This window comes from Coloeus monedula (assembly GCF_965178545.1).
Source record: "Coloeus monedula genome assembly, chromosome: 5".
NCBI lineage: Eukaryota > Metazoa > Chordata > Aves > Passeriformes > Corvidae > Coloeus > Coloeus monedula.
The window spans coordinates 43,576,671-43,601,495 of NC_138785.1; the positions used below are offsets into that span (position 1 = coordinate 43,576,671).

The 24,825-nt window shown below is 35.5% G+C and overlaps 1 protein-coding gene across 1 annotated transcript in view; it reads right to left on the bottom strand.

Annotated features, from left to right (window-relative positions):
• Positions 1–1,882: 1,882 nt before the first annotated feature.
• Positions 1,883–24,825, bottom strand: part of MTNR1A (melatonin receptor 1A) — a gene marked incomplete at both ends in the record, with an annotated part of 52,420 nt that continues 29,477 nt past the window's right edge. Inside the window, one exon of the mRNA XM_082282423.1 lies at positions 1,883–2,751. Within this exon, the coding sequence (XP_082138549.1) occupies positions 1,883–2,751 (869 nt within the window). The remainder of the gene's footprint in view (positions 2,752–24,825) is intronic.

The window sequence follows — 24,825 nt, forward strand, 5'->3', positions numbered from 1 at the left end:
TTACAATGTTGTTCATTTAGTTCTGTTGTTATCTTGACATGAGGCACCTGGTTTTAAGGTAAGAAACTGGTCAGATGATGAAGTGTCAGTGAGGCTTTCAAGTAAATATGAATCCATTCCCTTTTAGTTCATTAGTAAACCAAGAGTACAATAATCTATGAGCCAAGAAAGATGAAATGCTGTTAGATTTATGCACACTGTAAGAAGTTCTATGACAGAATGACTGTTGTTTTCTAAGACATATAAGCTCAAGAAAATCTCCAGTACAGTAAATAATATTTTCAAATAACTGTTTAAGTAAAATTCACATTTTAACATAGACTAACAAAAGTTTGACAGTTATTCAGAAGCTCCTAGTCCCACTGACATTGTTGCAATTGGCTTGGAAAAGCCCAAGTGTATTTGAACGTCACTGTAGGTATAAACAATTGAGCATTAAAAGGTATGAGAGTTCTTTCCAGAACTAAATGCTCTTTCCTTTTAAGGTCAATTTGAAGGTGACTTCTATTGTAGTGAATTGCTTTTCTCCTTCAGAGGACTTCATTAGATAGATTAATTGTTGCAAGAGACAGCCTGTCTAGCTATTCTTCCTCACTTCACAGTGTACTTCCCCTCACTGAAGAGGTCCCTGCTGTCTGTGCAAAGTCCTGAGAATCACGTGTTCCTCTTCGTACCACTGTTACAAGTAGTATCTTCTCTTTATTTAAAGGGGTCCAATTGTTCTGGGTTATTACACTGTGTTCATAGTTGTGGTAAACCCTAATTATTAATTTGAAAAATCTATCTGTGGCAGATTGAAAAATAACCACTAGTCTCAGGTTATTCTCAGGAGATCGGTTTCAGAAAGATGTTAAGTACTCATCCTGTATATATGTCTCATTTCCCAGGGTTTCATGGCCTTGAGATTCCACTAACCAGACAAAACTGTCATACTCAACTATTACTCCTATTAAATGCATTAATCTTCTCACAGAGATTAAGAATTCTGTCTTGTAAACAAGTGATATATAACAGTTCTTCCTCACTTATGTTTCTAGAAGGTATTTCCCCAGAAACTCCTTTGGGGCACTTCCTGATTTCAGGAGTTACCATCTCTTCCGAAATAATGGTCGTTTAAATTTCTCTTCCCAACCCTCCTACACCTCTTTTTCATGCTAAAATGGCTTAAGCTGATGAATCATGGTTCTTTTCCTTCCTTGCTGTTTATCCTCCTGCCCTTGGAGCTTTGAAGATAATCATTCAGGCATGTTTCTTCTCCTAAAAGCTATTTTAAAATTGAAAAGTCAATTGAGAATGTCATTCCTAGGAGGGCTGGTGAGGTTTAATATCCAAAAAAATTATATTCGTGTCCATGTTAGTAGCAAAGAAATATAGATAGAAGTACTTATCAAAAATCCTAATGAACTTTCAATTACCTTGATTTTTCACTTCACATCTCCTAATATATTACATAAAGGTCTGATTTCATCTTTTAAAAGAAGTTTTCAGAGGTTTTAGAATCAGGACCATAACCTGGCCCAGAAAAAGTATGTGGAAAGTGGCAGGAATAGTTTTATGATTTGTTTTACTGCACCAGGCAATATGGATACTTCTGATTCAATCTCTTTCTAGGTATTTATCTCCACCTAAAAAAATAAACTAGTCATTTATAACTTTTTATTCCCTCAAGGATACCATTATGTCATTATACAAGGGATATACCATTGTATTATAGGATCTGTATGTCAAGGCTCTGTAACAAGGTCCCAAATACCATGCAAGGAATTTGATCAAAGTGCTTTCAGTGTAGAAGATATATTTTACTATGATATTTAACAGGAGATCTAATAAAATGGACGCTTTATTTGGATGCTGTTGAGTGGTAATAGTAAGAGTCCCATTTTCAGACAGAGTCCACCTTCACTTGATTGTTGTTTGTAATCAATGGAGAAGGTTTACTTCTCATTCTGTCTCCTGCATCATTAGAACTATCCTGGAAAAAAACTTTTGCTGTACAGAAAGTGACAATAATTCTCTTGTATTCTCTTCTGAAGTTCTGGTTCAGGAGTCCATATACTATAGCATTAAGGCAGCTGTTGAAATATGCCATGTAATAACTAGATACAAACAACCACTCTGGAATCCTAGGGATTACAGTTTTTGGGTTGACAGCCACAGCAAGGCCTATAAAGTTCAAAGGAGCCCAGCAGACTGCAAACAGTACAAATACCACAAACATGGTTACAAAGTTTCTGAAGTCGTGTGGTTTCAGCCTAGGGTTGTTATCTGGTTTAACCCTTCGCCTTACCTGAATAACGAGGATCCATATTCGCAAGTAACAGAAAGTAACTATGGCTATGGGAAGCAGGAAGTGGAAAAACACAACTGCTATAGTATATGCTGAGCTCACAGACTGTGCAAATGTACATGAGTAAATCCTGGGGTCATACTGTAGTGATCCCACAAACAGGTTGGGCACGATAGCAACAAATGTTAGGGCCCATATAAGAACAATATAGCACAATGAATTCTTGTCGCTGTACAGCTTGTCGTATTTGAGACTGTGGCAGATATAGCAGTACCGATTGATAGCGATGCCTGTAATATTGAAGATTGATCCAATGACACTTAGGCCCATCAAGAAGCCACTAATCTGGCAGTGTAGGTATCCCAGTTTCCATCCGTTGTGAAACACAGATGTGAGGACCAGTGGATAAGGGTAGATAGCTACTATCAAGTCTGCAACTGCCAGGCTTACAACAAACACATTTCCTGTAAAATAAATATAAAAAGGCAAGTATTAGTTTTTCTTTTGCTTTTTTCTCTCATTTCTGCTCTCAATATATTAATGAGCAGCCTCAGTGGAACAATTTAAATGTAATTACTTTCTACTTTCTAGCTCAAAATTCATTGTCATATATCAGAAATAAGACACTCAGTTTAAAAAGGTAGCTTAACTTAAAGATGCACCTTTTGAAGATAAACTGTCTTTAAGCTTAAGTACCATGACCTATTATTTTTATCATGTCATTTATTTGGATTCTTTCAATCATGCAGACTTAGAATTCATATAAAATTAAAATATTCAGAACTGTAAGGCTTGCTTTGGTTTTAAATAGTCTCTCTTGAAAAATCAGCAGAAATAATATTTCTAATAGATTTCCAAATTCACATTTATCTTCTTTAAATTTCTTTCATTACATTAGCCATTAACTTTTCCAGTCCTGAAATTAAAATCTCTTTTCTCCCATTTATATTTCAAGCTCCCATGACTTTAATATGACTTTTACTTTACTCTCCTTGAATCTGCTAGCAAGTACTTCTAAAAGTCTAGTTGAACAGAGACTTAGTTGTCTTTCCTGAAGACAGGCTCTTCAGTAAAAGAAAAGATGCTGGGCAAGCAATTACCTAGACAGTTCCCAGACAGTACTGATGCCCCATTTTTCTCTGCCTCCAAACTGGAAAATTAAGCAATGAAACATTCTGCTGCTTCCTTTTTTAACAAAGGGAGATGATATTCTTAAAAGACAATGGAATCCATCATGTTTATAATTCATTTTTTGATAAGAGATTATATTTTCTTTTTTTGGTTGCTTAAATGATAACCTAAAATGAGGCATCTGAATGCCTCCCAACCCTTCTAATTTCTAAGAAGCTCACAAGAAACATTGATGTCACTTTTATTCGTATCTTTAAAATAACTATTACATGTCAAGCTCTAGTTATTCATGTCCATAAGTACAGAAACCTGTAAATGTTATCTATACACGTTTGTAGGTGTATAAATGCATAGATACATAGGCATTTGTGTGTTTGAGATTCTGCTTTGGACTTCTGAGATTATTCATGGAAGGTGAAATGCAAGCTTCTATTGCAACCTGTAATAAAATATATTATTATCTTTAGATGGTGTACAATTTCATTATTAATCCAAGGCACACTTGGCGAATTGTTTTATGCATTTATTTTGAGCATACAAAGTACAAACACATAATAACAGGTTAGTAGGAAAGGCAAAAGTATCTGTGGACCAACAGGGTATTTTAGCTGCTAAAATTTTCAAAATTATTTTTTTAATATATTATTTCAAATATCTTAAAATGTATAGTCTCTTACCAATCTTAGGCTTTAAATGTCCAGTTAGAAATGTTCAATCTGCAAATACTGACAGAGGAAAACATAGAAATTATCTTTCTCCGGATGCTACCTACACTGTTGTGTTTAAATTTTGATACATGCACAAAGTACCACGTTTGATGTTTATACTAATGGCAGCTGGAACAAATGGCCTTAATTAAAAGACTGCTGCACTAGTTATCATAGGTTTTGTATATGGATTTATAAATAACTTTCTTGTGATAGTGTCTGTAGTGGTTTCGTCTTGTACTGGGGATTCACTGCCAGACTGAAATATGCTTATCCTGAAGCCTTTGGCAGAACTCCAGATCATTTCAGCACAAACATCAGAGCTCCTTTAAGCAGAAGATGACACAGAAAAAAAGCACTGCTTTCAGATTCTATCCTTGACGTAGTGGCAACTGATACAAGAACAAGAGACTGTATGGAACTTAGAGCTCTTTGTTTATGTGATGAATCAAGAAGAGGAAAGTAAATGAAAAGGTGCTGTTGGCAGGTTTTTTCCCCTGTCCAGAATATTGCAGGATTGATGAAATGGTAACATACAAACTCCAGACACTTATTAAAATGTAATACTTGGAAGAATTCTATTTATATTGGCTTATTAACTTACTGCTTAGCTGGAGACTGTCCATCCTAAATTTCTTTCTCTGCTATCCACTAAAACTTCTGCTGCCGCTCATCATTATTATTGCTAATATTGTCATTATTTACCCACTTTAGCCAAATAATAAGGAAAAAAATTAAAAGGGTTTTTTCTCTTTTAAAAGGTGTCGTATTGAAAGGTGACAGATGGCATACATTTATCTGAATCATTTTAGCTTTGGAAAAAAATGAGTCTAGGAAGAGTAGGCACTCTGTCTCTGAATCAATCAAATTTCAGGCTTCCATAAACTCATGCACCATGGTTGCTCCAGCTTTTTTCAGCTGGCTGCTGTAGAGTGACAAACTGAAAGTCTTGGAAACACAAGCTGTTTCATGTGAAAATTGGAGGCTAGCAGGAGGCTAGCAGGATATCCTAGTAGCCTGTCTTAAAAAAAAAAAAAAAGAAGAAAGCATGAGTTTGGAAATCAAGTCCCAAGCTCCCAGCTCATGGTTAGCATGTCAGCTGAATGAATAAAGCGTTGAGGCTGGAAGCTGCTCGGAAACCAGATACCTGTTTGCAGAGAGGACTCTTAATTTGCCTTTCAGGAAGGGTTATCTTAAAACTTGAGTTCAGATACATTTTGCTTACAAGCACGGAAATTTTCTTGCTAAGACAGAATAGAAAATTCAAGTAAAAAAAATTTTGGCATTAGTATGTTTGTTGTATATTTTGAGGTTTGTTGTTTCAGACCCTGAAGCTGGATCTGAAATGAAGTTGAGCTTTCATATGTTATATAATAAACAATTTTAAAAAATGATCCTAGCTTTAGGTACCACAGTCACTGGCAAATATTGCTAATTTAAGAATTTCCTATATTTTAATGGCATATTGTGAAATTAAACACTTATGTTTGTAGAACACTTTCTATTTTAGAGGTGAGTACCATAAAATATATATATAGGAAAAGGTTAATTTTTTATCTTCAAAGTTAGGTTTGAACAGAATGCTATAAATGAAGCCTGAAGCTCTATACTGAAACTTTAAAAAGGCCACAGAATCAAAATCTTGAATAATCTTCCTTGAAGAAAAAGTATTCATCCTCCTTAGAGAGTAAGATCACGTTACTGTGAAAAAATGTGATTTTTGTACCTAAAGAATACATTATTATGCATTAACACCAGCTGGCTGAACTGAGAAGGCGGAGGTTGAATTTCTTGACTTTGACATAAGCCAAATAAGCTTTAATAAATTTAAGCAAATGTTGTGCAATGGATGTATGTGGAAGAAAGATAATCTACTGGTAACCAACTTGAGCAGGTTATGTTTTTAGATGCTGTCTAAAGCAATGTTCCACTAAATATTTTCACCACTCTTACTGAAAAAGAAGCCTTTCTGCTCAGTAAAGACATAACAATATCAAATCTACCTGCTGAATATAAAGCTGCATTAAAGCAACAGAAAATGAATAAGTGTTTTCCCAGACAATATGACTTTTCCAAGAGCACAATACAACATTAACTGAGTGTAAAAATTGTGACCCTGACAGATAATTAAAATAAATGCTTATGAGATTGCCAAGATATCAAAATGAATACAAGAGCCTCAATAAGAACTACATGATGTAGTTGTATCAGTAGCAACCTGTATTTGCAGAGCATATACAAATTACTGTGTGGGTTGTTATTCCCTAGATTTAGTGCTAAGTATGTCTTGAATGATAATTAGAAAGTTTCCAGAAATTTCTAGCAACTTAAATATGTGCAGAATATTAATGGAAAAAGATTAAAGTTACATAGACTAGGTGGTTCTGAATGCCTGCCATAGACTTAGAATGGAGGGCTGAACACTTTGCCAGCAGGTCAAAAATGACTAATTCTTCTGAAAATTTTTGGAGAACTGAGGGAAATGTGGTCTACAGCATTCTTTTCTTGAGTGTTAAGACTGTGAAGTACTTTTACTCTCCTGAAATGTTTAGTCTGGGTAAAATAACCTACTGTAAAAGAGGGAAGCAGCTAATGTATGGAACAAAAAACCAGTGTTTTAAAGCATTAGGGGGAATTCCAGCTAGAATATTTGGTACTCAGAAAATCTGAGTGAATTTTAGAGATCACATATTGCTGGCAGGATCAGTAAGGCTACTTTTTCTCCTCCTTTTTTTCCCAAGATACTCTATACCTTTTAATACTGGCTGCCAAGTCACTATTTTGTTCACCTATTTCAAAGCTTTTCCTGCATAAATAATGCTTTGGCTTCTTACAACAAATGCTTTCCACAAGCCATCGTGTTTTCATCACATAGCTACATTTTGAAACACATACCATCACATTTCCATTACTGCTTCAGACTGGAACAATTTTAGGTAAGGGAGGTTTAGTCTTTATGCTAAATGGAGTTGCTTTATCTTTTATAGATAAGACTAAACAGTATGTGCAGCAGTCAGTGAAGTCACATACAAGGATTTGGTTTCAGTGGCCATTGACTCAGACCTCTAATGTCAACTTGCTGAGTATATCTTTAAGGGAAGAGGATTGTGTAATTGGTCCAACGTTGCTAATTTTTACAAGACCAAACCTGGTTTCTAATGATCAGATGCATTCATTCTTATCTACTGTCTTTTCACTACTTGTAAGATACTGCCAAATATGTTAACAGTCATTTCCAATTGTCTCATAGCTAGCCTTAATTAACAGGATGCTTTCCTATAAATGAATCATGTTTTGTAGACATCAAGCTGTATTTAAATATCATACTGCCAAGTTAGTTATGTACACAGATTTTATACATCTAATGGAACAAAAAATTTTATTTACTCTTTTAAGCACTGGTTTCTGATCATTCTAATTTTTCTACTGATTTTCCTCAAGGATAGCTTACAGAATTTTTTGGCATTATGAAATCTTTCTGATTAATCTAGCCCTTGATAAGGATGTTAATTTGAGAGTTTATGCTCCTAGCTGAAAACAAGAGTATGACAGGTGCTCACCAGTGAATGCCTTCAGCATCAGAAACTTTAAATGTAATATCTCATAACTGGGTACAGCATCAGAGAGATGAACTTCTTCCTTAGAAAGGCATTTTGTCAGGCCTCTGCTTATTTAATGATGTTTCTATGCATAAAATGGTGTCCCAATGACAAATACTAAAGCTAGATTTGTTTCATATTCCATGAACATTTTTGCTCTGAATGTTGTTCCATTAGCACCAATATTTCACTTGTAAAACATCATAAACAACTACAAAATCAAGGAGTGAAAGCTGTTTTTGTGAGTACCTAATACAAATTTAATAAAATTTTCTTGTACGTGTATCCAGAGACAGATCTTAGCTCTACTCAGTGTTTCTTCTACCTGGGAGATTAACAATGTTTCAAGAAAAAGATAATTTCATAATTTTTCTAGCATTAAATTAATATTGGAAAGTTGCTGTACGTAGCAGCGCAGTTTGGGTTTCCCTGGAGGTCATGCACAACAAAAATTGCTAAATTAAAATAGTTGTAACTGGGGACAATAACCATGGCTTCTTAGGCAAAATCCCAAAGTCAAGTAAGGTTACCTAGCATGCAGGCAGCCCCAGCTTCACTGAAGAAAGATTTGAAATGTCTAAGAAACTAACAGTCCTTGCAGCTCAGCATCAAAATGGCTCAAAACAGCTGAGCAAAAATGTAGGAATAAATATTACATAAGCTCTAGTTACTCCTGGGAGCTTCATTCACTTTACAGATCATAATATCAACTCCTCTAGATCTGAAAAGTCTATTTTTAAACTAAAGGCACTATTTATAAACCTGTCCTGACTCAAGAAGTCCACGTGCACATTAAATTTGAATACCATGATGGGACTCTGGGTTTTGGTTCTCATTAGCAAGTTAACCCTGATGTTGCCGGTGGTGATGCAGGGAAATGTGAATTGTTTAAAGCCCATAGTCAACCTTTTAGCTTTAAGCATACGTAAGAAAACCTTTCTCTTTCCTTTTAAGCTGAGAAAAGACCTTGTATTACTTAGTCATTTTCATAAAACCTCATTCAAATGTACACTTCTGTCACATCATAAAAGGGACTTTCAGACCTTCTATCATCTAGTTGGGACACTAATGAAACCAACAGGGCAATTAAAGACATTGCCACTGCCTATAGAATTAATGATGATAGGCAGGTAGCTTGTTAACACTGAGGAGAGTATTAAATATTTGAGGTTTAAAATCATTTACAATCTTACTAAAATAGAAATACTTAGTGTCAGGTAAGTTCAGATACCAAAATGACCTAAGTAACCTCAACATTTAACTCCAGTTAATAGAAATTCAGGGTCCTGAATCTTACAGGTCTGGACAGCTGGAGAACTACATAACAGTATATTAGAGAGATATTGAAGAATAGATTTGTTAAAGAGCTATCAGAATAATGCATATTGTAATGTTTTGTTTCACTGTGCTGAAAGTTGAAGAAAAATTTACATAATCAGCACAGCATAAATGAAAGATTACTGATGCATTCAGAAAAGAAAATGCTATACTGTATTTAGATTAATCATCACAGAGAATCTCCCAGTGAAGCTGCAGCAACAAATAAATTTGAAATGCCTATGCCATCTTCTGGCCAAGAAAATCAGATGCATGAAAGAGTAATTGGCAGAAAATGGCAGTGGCAAATTATGTAGTATTCAGAACAAAGGAATGGTTGGGTATCAGGTCCAAGTTGACTGTTGCCAAAGAGTATGAAGATAAGATTGAGTAGTTTTCAGATATCCCAAACAACATACCATTTTCTGTGGTTTTATCACCTACCATCTTTTTCTGCATTCCTATGTGAGTGAGAAAGCTACTGCTCTCCTTCTTACAGTCTAAAAATATTTGTTGGTGCTATTTTTGGCTATTCAGTCCTGAGAGGAAAGTGGAGTTTACTGTCGAGCACAGAAGGGAATTGAATCCATATGCTGGATAAGTGCTACAGACTTGGGGATGTTCCTTGCCTCTGGCAGTTTTGTATGACATGCCAGGGCTGCTTTGAAAATATCTCTTATATTGGACCTCTCACATGAGAGGCATACTTAGTTTGTACTATGCAGCAGATTTAGGAGGTGCATGGGATATTGAGTATCTCAGTACTGAAAAGACTGAGGTATGTCTGGGTATGCCAAGAAGAGTAGCACTATCTAGTGGATGAATTTACCTGACATGAAATATAAAGCACCCGAGGAAAGCAGCACTAAGGAAAAGGCCTAGACAACCATTGCTCATTTAGGCACCTAACAGGACTAGACAGGAGTTGACATTGACTGAAGATCTTTTGTGAAACTGAACTTAAAAAAATCTAAAAGTGGTCAGGGTTTGGGTCTTTTTTAACAACTTTTAAGAAATGCCATTTTAAAAAGTACTTTAAATAGCTCTCAGAGCTACAGTGCACCTCAGGATACTCTCATCTTTCTGTTCCATTATGCAGTGGCATGAAATATTTTGCTTTGAGATTTTACATAGTAGGTTCATGTCCAAGATATTTTGCTTTAGAAGCAGCAGCAAATTGAACAAGACTTCTGTTCTTTTACAGAAATGTCTAAAATTTTATTGCAGCTAATACATATTTACTTTGGTAACAAGACTGTATTAAACTGGCACTGTCACGGGGCTTTATAGTTTTAAAATATAGAAATAAAAGATAAAAGTGACTCTTGTTGCCCAGCCAAGAGTGAACTAAGACATAACATAAAATATCAAGAAGGCTTGTACAGACATTGAAGTGAATCAACAAATCCTGCTGTCTTGCAGGTGAAAGTTAGAGAGCAAGGCAGGCAGATGGTGGATGTCTTAAGTTCTGTGACCCTGGTTTTGGCTCTGGTATCTGCCTGGCCTGTTCTTTCTACAGTTCACTGGGTGGGTGTGTTTTCAAGGTCAGAACATCTATCCCCTTTGAATATCAGCTTCTTCGATCATGATGACAATATTTCAGGGATCAAATAGATTTGCCTGAATAACTTATCCACTTTTACAGAAGGGAATTATATTACCACTTCTGACTTGATCTTTTCTATCTCTAATTTCTATGATTCATTTGGGAGGAAAAAAATCCTGTGGACAGCCTGTTCTCCAACAAGGTATTGCCTAGATGTTACAGAACACTGAGGTTCAGCAAGCTGTATGAAACCGATTAGAATAACAATACTGCTGATGTCAGAGGATCACGCTACTGAACTGCATCACAGTAAAATCAGTGTAAGAATTCTCTCTCTCCTTCAACTGTATTTGCACTATAGACTGGAAATATATGGAAAGGCAAAACCTATACTGTTCACAGTAATATCAGAGCTCAGATAAATAAAACTAGTAATACAATTTGAAAGTTGGAAAAGGCAGAGATGGATGCTTATGAGATATAATTATGTTTTGTGTCTGTACAAAATCTCACAGATCTGTCAGGACTGATGCTAGAAAATGTGAAGATGCAGTCAATTCCCTTACAAATTCTAATGTGTATTTTGAGAAAACAAGTAGGAGAAAACAGGAGAGTGAAATTGCAACCACATAACTGACAGGAGAGCCTGACAGGAAAGGCTTCTATACTGGATAAAACATTGCAAACACAAAATCACTTTCCTGAATCTCTTTGAAAGTCACACTTTTATGTAACAGGATTTTGTGGCTGAATTTGTCCAGAATTATTCATGGGATGAAAAAGAAGTTTAAAAACTCTCAAGAGGACAAAAGATTTCATTTTCTTTCTGTTATGACTAATAACTGTGTAGCTGGTCATTCAGCCAATCCCATAGTTAACTAGAGTTCTCAGTAGACAGCAAAGCTAGTTAAATGAGTTCGTAAAATAGTCTTCCCAGTTCTTTTGCTTAAAGTCAGCTGTGGTAAGACACCTGCCAAGAAAGTGGAAAATAGCATTATAGAAAAAATCCATTATATGTAGTTACACACGTGTGTTTACTCTCCCCTCCTCTATCCATTCTCTATTTCTCTATTCTTCCTTTTTTCCCTTTTCATATTTATTCCATCACCATGTTTTTTCTCTGCTCACTGACTTACAACCCAAAATATTTTGTTTCTGACAGAAGCCTTTTTCCTCCATGTTTTCCCCTCTTTCCCCTTCTTTTTCGTTGCCCCAAGTTCCTTAGAAAAGGTGAGAAGACACAGATGATTATCATATTCATTCCCACCTTATCAGTTTGATGATTTTTAGAGTGTATTCCACTCTGCCATTATCACAGACCCAGATGACTTCAATTCATCCTCCCTTTCTTTCAGTTCTTCATTTTCTCTATTGTGCTACAGCAAAAGTCAAGTTGAATGGACCCCCATAAGGGTGGGGCAAGTGAAATGGTATCAAGTATCATGGGGAATTCACCAGAATAAATGCTATTTTAATTGCAATATTAGTGGAGTTTGTTTATGAAAATAATCGATGGTATCAGGAATTCTTACTCTTCTACATGATCAGAAATGCATTACCACTGGAAACTGAAGGATGGGCAAACAAGTGGAACTTCCATATGCATGGCAGCAAGGTGAAGGATCTTAATACCCATCTCCTCTACTGTTTGTCTTTTTCTCTTTTTGATGGACAATCGAATCAAGGAAACAGGGTATGGGAAAAAACTCTAGATTGAAATAGAGTGAAGCCCCCAAGATGTGTAGTTCCTTCCTTCTGTAAAAAGATTTATAAACCTTGTGACATTTGCTCCAGCTATTGGACCAAAATAAACTCTTCCAGCCCAATGCTAGACACCTACATTTTGCTCCTTTTTCTATTGTTTGTATATGTCCACAGCCTGCCAGGAGAATCCTTTACTTAACACATTCTTTTGTTATTTGATGGGTACCCACACCAACTGCAGGGTTCTGCACCATCCACAATGGGGTAAAAATTAGGTAAGAAATACAACTTAAATATAAACTGGTCACACTGAGTGTCAGGCAAATTCAAAATATGACAAAACAACAATTTAGGTTTCAGACAACTTTCTTAGAGCAGATATTCCGGATTGCTGCAGCAAGCAAATAAAATGATAGCCCTGGCAATTCAAATCTGTCAAAAGCTTAGAGGAGTATATTTTTGTCCCTTGTATTATTCAAAATAAAATGGATTTAGATATAGGATAGATTTATAAGAAATTAAGGAAGGTTATTCATTATTGCCCTGATTCATTAATCATAATTTTTTAGCTCCTGTACAGTATAATTGACTCAGAAAAAATGTTCGTTTGCTTATATGTGTACTTTAAAATATGTTGCTCGTTAAACCTACAGTAGAAACTTTGTATTAGAGGAGAAAGAATGAAACACTACCTTAAGTAAAATTTATATCAAAAAAGTTGCAGGAAACATACACTTTATCTGCACCTAAACCCCCATGTTTTTGTTTTTTGTTTTTTTACCTAAAGCTCTAACTTCTAGTCCACTAATACAACTAAAATAGATATGAAAAAATAAAATTCTCAGTATTCTAATGTTATCTTCATTGCTAGTAGCAACAGTCTATAAAGAATTTAAGATAAAGTTTAACACTTATGACATTTGAATGAACATGAAAATATTTTCATTTATTCTAAGGCTCCCTGGGATTCTTATCTTTGTGCAATTTAGTTTCTTCATTACAAAAGCAACTGTCAGAACAGACTAAACAGCAGGGACAAGCTGACCATAGATTTTACAGAACTTTAAAAAATAATCTTAAGTAATTTCTCCTGTAATTCTTCAAACAAATAAAGATGTGAACGTTTTTTCAGTATTTCTTCTAGACAGCCTAAGTTAGACACTGTGACTTCACTGCAGGCAAAAAGACGAAGCTATCCTAAATTCATGCCAATGCCTTTACAATATACAATGATGCAAAAAGTACTGATGCTCATGTACATCACCTAGTTATTTTGCAACTGGATGCACTATTATACTTGCAGGCAATTAATATATTTCCACTTAAATTTTAACTGAATGATCTATTTTTTGCTATTGGTCTGAATGATAAAACTTCCACGCAAGTTGGCACTGGGTTGACTTGGTAGACTGGGTCTCTAGAAGTCATAATAAGGAGACCTCATCTATTGCTTTTTTCTTTGGTTTTGGTTATTTTTTCCCTGCATGATGGGTTTTCTCCTACAGCACAGAATAAAATTTTCTATTCAAGCAGTAATTATTTCAGAGAAAACTAGTTAGAGAAATAGTGAGGTATGATTGCCCTTTGACATCACAGAGGATTTCATGTGTTTCCAACCTGTACCTTACATAAGTGAGGTGAACTTGAAGGATTTTTCTTCTCTTTAGCAACTACTGGCATTGAAGTCCCAAATTTTTCAATATCCTTTTGATTATTTAATTAGAAAATACATTACTTTTACATTTAATGGTTATTAGAAATGAAATGGGGTTTGGATTTCTGCCTTTTATCTTAAGAGTATTAAATGAAGTTCTTTATTGAGAGGTCCCTTACATGGAGACACATAATTCAGCATACAGATGAATTTGCCAAACCACTGAATCTTTAGAAGAAGGCTTTTGAAAAGGAAAAAATTGGCTAAAATAATGATTCAGCTAACTCCACTGACAAGTTGAAGTAGTGTAAGTGAGCAGGCAAGTGGGTCATTGTATTGAATATTTCTCATAATTATATAATTGAATTGTTATTCCTCTCCATGTTGTTTTAGTTATTTGCCTGTTCTCTGGGGTTTACTTTCATGAAGAGTGGTGTAGAATTTCTCAGAAAGCATTTTTTTAAATTGCTTAAGACTAAACTGCTTGTTTATCAGTGAATGTAGTCAAAAAACTATGAGTCGATGGCACTAGCTAATACGAAAGAAATATATAAATGGCATTGACTTTCAGAACCTACAGAACTTATCACTCAGTGATAACCTTCAGAACTTATCACTCAGTGTTCTGACTTAACGTGTTGCACAAGACTGTCCAGTCCAATGACACAAAACTGCTGAAACCTACACTTGCAGTCAAAAGTATTGGATTTTGAATTATAGTAATTTCAGTGTGGGTGCATTTAAAAGCTGTGTTATGATAGCTCATCTGAGCTATGTGTACCTATTGATTTTTGTTATGACTCAGAAATATCCTAACTGCACTTTGAGAAACAAAACACAATTTGTAAAATTAAGTTCAATGCCTCCAGTGTAAAAATGTGAATCCTTTCACTGTGTGAAAATAAAATAAATCTGGAAAACTATACCACCATTATAATGTTAATCTCATACTTTTATGTATATAATATCTTGGCTGTGGAGCTCCTTTCCTTTTTTCATGCCTCTTTTTTTTATCTTATACTCCTTTCTATCTTTGTTTAAATGTTAGCAAGAGTCTTAAATAAAAAAAAAGCTTTTAAGCAAGCTGAAAAGCTATATATAGACAGCTAAAGATAGTATCCTTTTAAATATTCAGTAAAAACGTTTCCAGTTCTCCCTCTGAACCTTACTGTTCAGTTCTTCATCTTTTTTTAGGCACAAGCTTTTTATGTGCCAACATACTTCATTATTTAACAAAATTTAGCAAACCAGAAGTCAACACTACTACTTATGAAACTAAAAATAAGAAACTTAAAGAAATGTAGGATAACTATCTCATTGAATATTAATAAAAAGTATTTCTATGTTGAAAGGATGCCAAAAAGTAGAGGTTCTGTACAATAAGTGTATGTCAAAGATGCCATCTACTTTTCTTGTGTTACAAAACCTGACATGAAGTTTATTGTGAAGAAGAATGGTAAGGAAGCCTTAGCTTCAGACAGCACAGTAGTTCTTTATTTCATGCATTTCTTTTCTTTGTTCTATTAGGGAATAATCATCTCATTTTTTAAATAATATCTTTGTAAAATGTTCTACAGGTGACCGCATGCTAAAAAAAATGGTGGAGAGGGAAAACCGCTTTTCACATCTCGTCTAAAACCTCCTAGATTTTCTTTAGTTTCAGAAAGATTGGTATTTAGCTTTGTAGGTGAAGATTTGTTCAAAATTTTTGAAAGACAGCTCGAGCTCCTCAGAGAACCACTTTAGCTGTTTCCATGTACGAGCACAAAAAATGTCTGCTTTAGCACATTAATGTATTTTTTAAACTAATAGCAGAAGGGCTTCCCCTAAAGTTCTGAAAAGTCTTCACTCAAGACGAACAGCATTCATTCGTGTTGTGTAAAACTAGTCAGTTCATAAATCAGAAGTTAATTATTTTGGTAACAGGCAAAAAATCTCCTTCTAAATACTTTATTGAAATCGTGTGTGTCAGTTGAAACCACTGTTGGGCAATAATAGAATTTATTGGCATTATAGTCACTTCCTGATAGACTTGAATTCATATTTTAGGAAAGTCAAAGTGGATTTTTTGTTTATAAATTCCAGTATCTGGAATAGGACTGTGTCAGTTCCTTACAGTATTTTTAGATATATTTTATTAACAAGCTTGCTTCCTGTAAGTTTGTGTGGAAGGGTGCTGATCTCATCAGAGTTTTAAAACAGATCAATCAACCTTCTTACAGTGAACTCAAGGAAGAAAACCATGTAAGTCCAAGAACAATAAAAAAAAAACCAGATTCTCCCTGCATATTTTTTTGCATTTCTAAGCACCTCCTTTCTTCCAGGATTGATTTCCATCAGTTCTGTACTTTAATGGTCTCCTGTGGTCCTCTTCTCATTTCTTAGGCATGATGTGTTTTCCGTTCTTCTCAGCCGTCTCAGTTCCTGCTGTAGCTGGAAGCTCTCTTCTTGATGCCTTCCTGTGCCTGATCCTCCTGTTGGCTGGTGCTTGTTTTTATTGACCCTGCTCAGCTGCTTCTGAGGAGGAATCACTTCCCCTTTCTTCTGGGAGATAAACCTCACTCACATAAGCCTTTACGAACAAAATGTGGCAAGCAGAGTGAGGAAAAAGGTAACAAATGACCTTATTCAGACTTAAGGGAGAGAAGAACAGTAGTTAAACTTTTCATTCTAAAGACAGTCCCTGAAAATGTCTCCTGCAAGGCTGCAAGGAATTAAAAATCTATGCCAAACTACTAAATCAAACAAACGAACAAACACATCCAGCACATCCATTCTTCCAGCATGAGAAAAGTACTTAGTTATACGAGATTTCCGGTAGAGGTATAAAAGTGAGAAGATGGGAAAAGCAGGACCAGTATGAAAGGAGCAAACCAAGTATTGTTTAGCTTATCCGTCAATGCTTTGAATGAAGGGGCAGATGCCTCCTCAGCAAGTTCAGCGAACACAAAGCTGGGAGGAGTGGCTGATAACCCAGAGTGCTGTGCAGCCCTTCAGAAGGACCTTGACAGCTTGGAGAGATGGGCAGAGAAATTGATAGGATGATGGGGAGAGACTTGCTCCACTTCCCTTCTGCTCCAGGGAACTGCATTTTGGAAAGTCCCTCCACAGCTGAAGTACAAGAGCAGCCAGGTTCACTGTGAAATGCAGCCTCTCATGCTTGGATTCTAGCATATCTCAACAGTAAAATGGTTGTTAAACAAGTGTTCCTGCAATTAGTTAGTATTGCAATTGTGATTTTTACCATAAACTGCAGAAATATGATTTCTATGTCCTTTAATAATTACAAAATTTTATTATTTTTGAGTAATTAATATCCTGTGCATTTTAGCCTATTTTTTCTCACTCAGATCACAGAATCACAGAATCATCAAGGCTGGAAGAGACCTTCAAAATCAACTACTCCAATCATCAACCCAGCACCCCTAAACTGTATCCCCAGGTGCCACATCCAGATGTCTTTTGAATACTTCCAGAGATGGTGACTCCACCACCTCCCTGGATAACTTACTCCAATACCCAGCCTCTCTATCAGTGGTTTGGTTTTTTTTCTAATATGTAATCTGAACCTACCCTGCATGGCTTAATGCCAATTCCTTTCATCCTTTCACTTGAGACAAATCAGAACTGATCAACCCCCACTTCACTCTTTTCAGTAGTTGTAGAGAGCAGTGAAGTTGTTCCTGAGCCTTCTTTTCTCCAGACTAAACAATCCCAGTTCCTTCAGCCTCTCCTATAAGACTTGTACCTCAGCCCTTCCACAGCTCTGTTGCCCTTCTCTGGACTGGCTCCAGCACCTCCATGTGTTTCTTGCAGTGTGTGGCCCAAAACGAAATGCAAGATTCAAGGTGCAGCCTCACCAGTGCTGAGTACAGGGGGACAATCCCTTTCCTAGTCCTGCTGGCCACACTGTTGCTGATAGAGGCCAGGATACCATTGGCCATGGCCACCTGGACACACAGCTAGCTCATGTTCAGCTGGCTCATATTCAGCACCCACTAATGGGGCACCTCCACTGGTAGGGTCACTTACCAGCTGTGTCAGGCAGTTCTACACTCTCCAGGAACCTTCTAGATTGCCTCCTCTCTGCTGTGCTGCATTTCCAGTGCACATCTGGCAAGTTGAAGTCCCCCAAAAGATACAGGTAAAAAAAACCCAGGCTATACAAGGCTAGAAACAATCTTAACTATATGGTGGGAAAAAAGTAGGGACTGCAATGCATTTGTGTCTCTATAAATAGGGAAGATTATTTGAAATCACTGTTGCCTCTAATTCATAATAAAAATTTAGATGTTGATGTAAATTTGACTACAGTCCATTCAAGATTTAAGGTTTAAAAATATGCGATACATGGCTTCAAACTACAAATCACCCTCACATCCATTTCAGTTAATTGTACAAATATAGAGTATTGGGTTTAAAGTATTAAATGAGTGCATTAGTACTTTATAATTTATAAGCATATTGTTCATGCATAAAATGATTTACTGAGCACACATTAATATATAGTGATCTTTTAGGGCTCCCTACAGAACCTTGTTCACTGAGATTATTGAATTTCATGGAAATGAGAAGAAATCCGAATCCCCAAAAGAACCAATGACAGAAATCTAGCAGAATTATCAAACCACCATGAATACGTCCTGTATTGTATACTACTCATGCTTACTGTTATTGCACACAGTCAAGCCCTTCAAGGAACACATGTGGAAATTTCCATTAGCAGCTATTACAGCATGTTATTATTTTAGTCTTTTCATTCCCTCCCCCCAAAAAATAACTAGAGTGTAGTGATACCAAAGCAATTATTTTCTAGAAGAAAATCCTGAGAAGCAATAAAAATATTTTTTTTTAAATCAAATCCATGAAAAGTAGCATCAATATAAAATGTTTAATGGGGGCTTAGTAGACTGGGTTTTTATTTTAACATAGTACCTTTTGTGTTTCTATGTACTAATTCATTATGATTCAGTTTCCAAAATAAGAAAAACAGGCATAACCTATTTCCTTGTAAAGTTAACTATTCTGAAGATTGAATTCATTTCTTTGCACTCAAGTGTGTTTGAGAATAAAAAAAGTGCCCCAATAGATTTATTCATATAAGGCTCTGAATAATCTTTTGAAGTAAATTCAAGGGTAAAAAACCAGATATCTTAATGCTTTGGTTTTCATGACAAAGATTATAGAAAAGAAAATAATGCTTTTTATAGAAAGCAGAAATATTTCACTATCTGGGCTGAACTTTGTATGCAGAAATAAATTAAAATTTTGTGTGAAAAACACTCATACAGAATACCAGAGGAATGAATTATGGAGACACGTCCCTCAGTCTGCAAGATTTTTCAGAGAAAAAATTGTTAATTATGTTCTTATTTTAAGTGTCTTTTAGGCTGATGGGTGATGCTTTGCCTTGCTGCTTTACTATAGGATCAGTGTTTGCTGTATCGCCTTACCTTCGTTTTCCGAGCAAAGGGATTATTTTTTAAAAATCTCATGTTTATGAGGCTGGATCAAGAATTTAATTTTAAAAACCCTAGCTAAGTACAGACAACTTTGTGTGTTATAGATTTTGCTAAAAGGTCAGAAAAGCAAAATTTCTATTTTCAAAAGAATGGCTGCATTCATTAGGACAGGGCTGTAAGTAATTCTGGGCTTCCAGTAATCTTAAGAGAGCTACAGTGTGGTCATGTCCAGCCTGACCTGAGCCAGCAGAAGATATTGAACATATGTCACTTCTACTGACAGTAAATTGATGGATCACTTCCAAAATTATACTGGCTTTTATTATTATTATTATTATTATTATTATTATTCTGCTTACTTCTCTGTTCTTTGATTTTTTTGTCCCCTTCTTCTTCCCACAGTTTGAAGCACAAATAGTGGAGGTTATGCTAACTCTAAATGACAAGCGCTGCTTTCAGTGCATGGATGCTCCAAAAACAAAAGGAATGAGGCATTTGGAGATAATTTAATCACATTAGGACCAACCCTTTTGCTTCTTTTCTTTCTCATAAAGATATATTGATGATGGATGGCATATGGGGAAAGACAGCCTCTGAAGAAAAATGTTTCATATTCCCTAGTCTAGGAGATATATGAAAGAATATCACACTTAGTGATGGACAGCTTTTTGTCCAGAATTTTTATGTCACTAAGTGAATAAAAAATTGGTGCCTTTGCCAGTGGCAAGTATAAACTGAAGTGAATTTGAATTTTTTTCTTATATAGCTGCTGGAAAACTTCAGAAATTATAATTTAAGTACCCTAGCCTGGTGATCTTGACATTACAAACACATGGCAATGTCTCATGGAGGTTGTACTAGAATGTCTCTTAAAAAATATCAAAACCATTAAATATTTGAAAGAATGAAAAAAAAATGCTAATGTCCTTTATCAAAACTTTACCACTAAGCCTACTTTCAATCTTTCAGGTAATTTTTTATTCTACCTGGCAAATACTTTATTTTGTCATTAAATGTTGGTGCAGTCACTGAAGTTAACAAATCTGTCGAGTCTGGCATTTTCTCTTGCAAAGTTAACTGTTCTGGGAATAGAATTTTCTTATTTCGTCTCAGTTGTGTTGTGTTTAAGAATGAATGCAAGTTACACATTAGATTTAGTAGCCTGAATGAATCTTCCAGTTATAACCCTGTATTCCTTTGGCAAAGGCCAGCTATAAAAGAACATAAAAAGTGAAAGGGCCAGTGTTTGTGCTAATATGCATTCATCCTACCATCTCTAAAAAGGGTAACTGCAATGATCATTGTAAGAAAAGTACTGCAACTGGGTATGTGTTCACCTTCTGGTAAATGGAAGACAAAGTGCAGTGACTGTTACGCACCATTTCTCTGTATTTTCTTGTGATTGTATTGTATTTCAGGTCTGAATATGTTTGCTCAAGTTAATTGACATAATCACAGCAACTTTGAGGAAACCATGCAGGGTTACAGGCACTGAGAATAAATCTATTTAGTGGTTTCTCAAATTTAAAGTCATGTACCTTTGACAATGTGTCCTTATCAGGCCTAAAATCAATCATTACTATTCTCATATAGGATTTCAAAAAAACCCCAATTTTATTATATTAAAATCTATCCAATTATTTCAGCATAATGCCTTGGTAAAAATAGAAACTCTTACTAAAAGTGTTGTTCATATCCTTAACAAGTTTTGTTTCTAACTTTTGTTTAATAAAAAACTTCAGTTTTAACATCAAATCGCAGGAGCATTTTTAGATCTGTGCATGTCACCTTTTCAGAAAGCTGAGAGAATATAAATAATCCACTGGTTCTATGGCCTGTTTCTCATCTGTACTGCTCTTTGTATGTGCAGACAGGGCGAGAATGTTCTTTAAATCACCTCATCCATCATGATGCAGGATATCCACATTTCTGGCTTTTTGGTCATTTAGGAACAACATGCACAAATGAAAAAAGGACTAAAAAATGAAGTATGTGTAATTCTAAATTCATAATGACATATGCTATCTACTGTAATAAGTATAACCTCAGAAGTTACAATGTTTACCACAGGAACAACTTTCTGTTCTATAACCTGAACAGATATACATTTTATGAAACATTGGGCTTTTAGAGGTGTATTTATTTATGATATTCACAAATCCCATGCTAGTGGGAGACATAGCAGCTCAGCATATATGAAATTTCTGGGCAGTTGTTTGAGCTACAGGTTTGGGAAATGATAATTTTTAATTATTCCCTACACGTATAAAAATACTATAGTATTTCAGGAGATATTGCAATTGTAACCCATTGGAATTCTGTTCATTAGCAACATTTTATTTTGGTTCAGATCTCACTCTGTACATTTAAATTAAAAAAATTTTGCAAAAGCAATAGTTTATAATTTTGGGAAAAATCTTTATTTTCTTAGCTATTACTGCTAATCCTTAATATTTTTCTTGGTAGATGACTGTGAACTTGAACAGAGTTATACAGTGAAAATAACAAACAGCCCTTATAGTCAGCTAAATCAGAATCACTCAGTGTAAGATCTGCATAGAAGGAAAAGGTAAGTTCTTCAGAGCCCTGAATGCATGTCTATGAACCAATATGCCTAAATATTTGATACAGACAGGGATCAGACTTGGAGGAAATTTACCTAAGCTTCTAAACACTTTCCTTCTCCATTAAGCTAGAAAGTATACAGATAAAAGCTTTGGCTCAGGTCCAGACGATATCTGTATGCAACAGAAGACTCTGGAATCAGTCACATCCAAGCAGACTAGCTTCTCAAGATCCTCAGTTTTTCTGAGACAAAATTATCAAATCAATCTGAATTTGCATATTGGGCACCATAATTCCACCCACTGACTTTTTGAGAGCTATGATCATACGACTTTGTGAAAAACTCTGCAAAGACCCAGCCAAAGGCATCGCTCGGAATATGTTTGTTTAATTAAAGGATGCCATTAATCCAGTGAATAATGTTTCCATAGAGAAGATTTCTGTTGCTTCATGAAGTTTAAATTTACATTTGAAATATGTTTTAAAAGATATTTTAGATAGCTTTCAAGTGTGGATTAAAATATAATGGGAGAATCATATCCTAGGTACTTTTTTATGCAATAAACTACACATGGTATTTACATGCCTGTCAAGCTCCACTCATTTCAAATGAGATTAAAAACCAGTCTGCTCTCAAAATTCAATACTCAAAGAAAAGTCAAGTATAAATTAGTAATGACATCTTTAAATTTTTTTTTTTTGAAAAAGAGATGGGTGTCCAAGTTGAAGTCAAGAATCTTTTCTGAGCCAATAATCTAAATTTAGCATTTCACAACTGCATCCGTGAATTAGTCCACAAAAATATTTTAGTAAAGTAGTAACTTAATGACTTGAACACAGTGCAGCTCTCTCATAATGCTTGCATCTGTAATCTAAATGCAGTCCATCTTCAAAAGTTAATCAGTACTGGATTGATGACTACAATGGCTGCTTCACTTCTGTTGATTTGAAGTCTGGTGGACAGCAAGCTCAGCATGAGTGAACAGTTTGCTGCTGCACCAGAGAAAGACAAAAGGATGCTGGGTAGCACCAACGAGACTATCACCAGCAGGGAGAGAGAAGTCATTATGCCACTCTGCTCAGTGCTTGTCAGGCCACACCTGACAAAATCTGTTCAGTTTGGTCCCCACTTTACAAAAAAGATGTGTACAGGCTGGAGAGAGTCCACAGAAGGGCCACAAAGATGACCAAAAACTGGAAGGCTGTGAGGAAAGCCTGAGGGGATTGGCTTGTTCAGCCTTCAGAGAAGAAGGCTTGGAAAGACCTTATCACTATGTTCCTGTATTTAAAGGCTAAAGATAACTCCCTTTTTACAAGGAGTCACTTGGAAAATATGAGGGGTGATGGGTACAAGTTACTCCTGGGAAGATTCCAAGAGTTTTCACAATAAGAATGATCTGCCTTGGAATAATCTCCCCAGGGAAGTGTGGGATTCCCCAACACTGGACATTTTTAAGATTCAGCTGCATATGGTGCTGAGACATCTTGCTGAGACTGTGTTTTTACCATGCTCTTGCCAATAAAGTTTAATCCCCCTTGAGGTCCTTTCCAACCTACTATTCTATGATTCTATGAAAATATCTCAGTTAGGAGAATATGCAGAAGTAAGTAACTGGACATTTCTGATTTTTTTATAAGAGAAATGATTACTGGATAAGTAATCAGCTGATCAAGCAGTCTTCCCTTTCAAAACAAAAATTTAACTTATGTACAAAGTGCTTTTTTTAAGAAAAAAAAATTACTATGGAAAGCTCTTTTGTAATATTCCAAAACTGATCAAATAAGTATACAGGCTAGCAACCCAACACATGGCAGTACTGCATCTCTACTGCCACTTTTTAAACTAGGATATTATGAAAGCTGTCTGTAATATTTGACAGTGGTCTATTCTAAGGAGCAAACAAACACGCTTCCTGCACTGTGAGCTGCAGTGGAAAGATAGCTCTACATATATAAAAGAAGTACTTTCCAACCTACTTGCTAGTCAAGACGCAGATATGAGTTTGATTCTTACTACTCTGTGGGGAACAGGCTAGAACAGAGTCTGCAGTCAGTTTAGCTGCATCTGAAATGGCCCTAATGTACAACACAGACCTCAGAAAGGACCATGCAGCTGCACTAGGAATATGCATAATGTAGACTTTAATTTTGTTCATACAGAACTGTTTGTGTAGGCTGGTTACACAGCCAACACATACTATTTGAAGAGTGGGTTTAGTAATGATTTGACAGTAGAGACAACAGGGATAAGAAGCTGCAGCAGATTCAGTCATAGCCTTTTTTAATAACTTTAGTTCAGATTTTGAAAGCTGCATTTAATCTTTAGACTCACATTTTTTACCAATTTTAACTGGAATTGGCCATCTAGCAGCTTGAGGTGGCTTTACAAATATTACCCACCAATTACTATTCTACTCTATCAGCAGCTTGTGCTAAAATGTCTTAGTTGTTAAACTAAGCACAATCCTGGAGCTGTTGGGTTAGAACTAAAATGACAATACAAGAGAAAATAGAGGAGAAAATATTTTCCATCTACATGAAGACAGCAAAATAGAACATTTCTGGATTTTTTTTCATATTTTATACCTACTGAAAATCTTTTGCTGTACATAATATTTTTCATTATGATGAAAAAACAGGAGGAGGAAAAATTCATTGACAAATACATTTCCTAGCAGAAAGATCAATCTTGTATTCTAAATATTAGGAAATCCTTTTTAGGTAAAATCTTTAAATATCATAAAACCTCAAAAAAAAAAAAAAAAAAAGCTTTAAAGTCATTCCCGTCTGGACGTTCCCTTTTCTCATGTTTGAAACTTTTCAATCAAATTTGAAGGAGGGTCTCTAAGACAT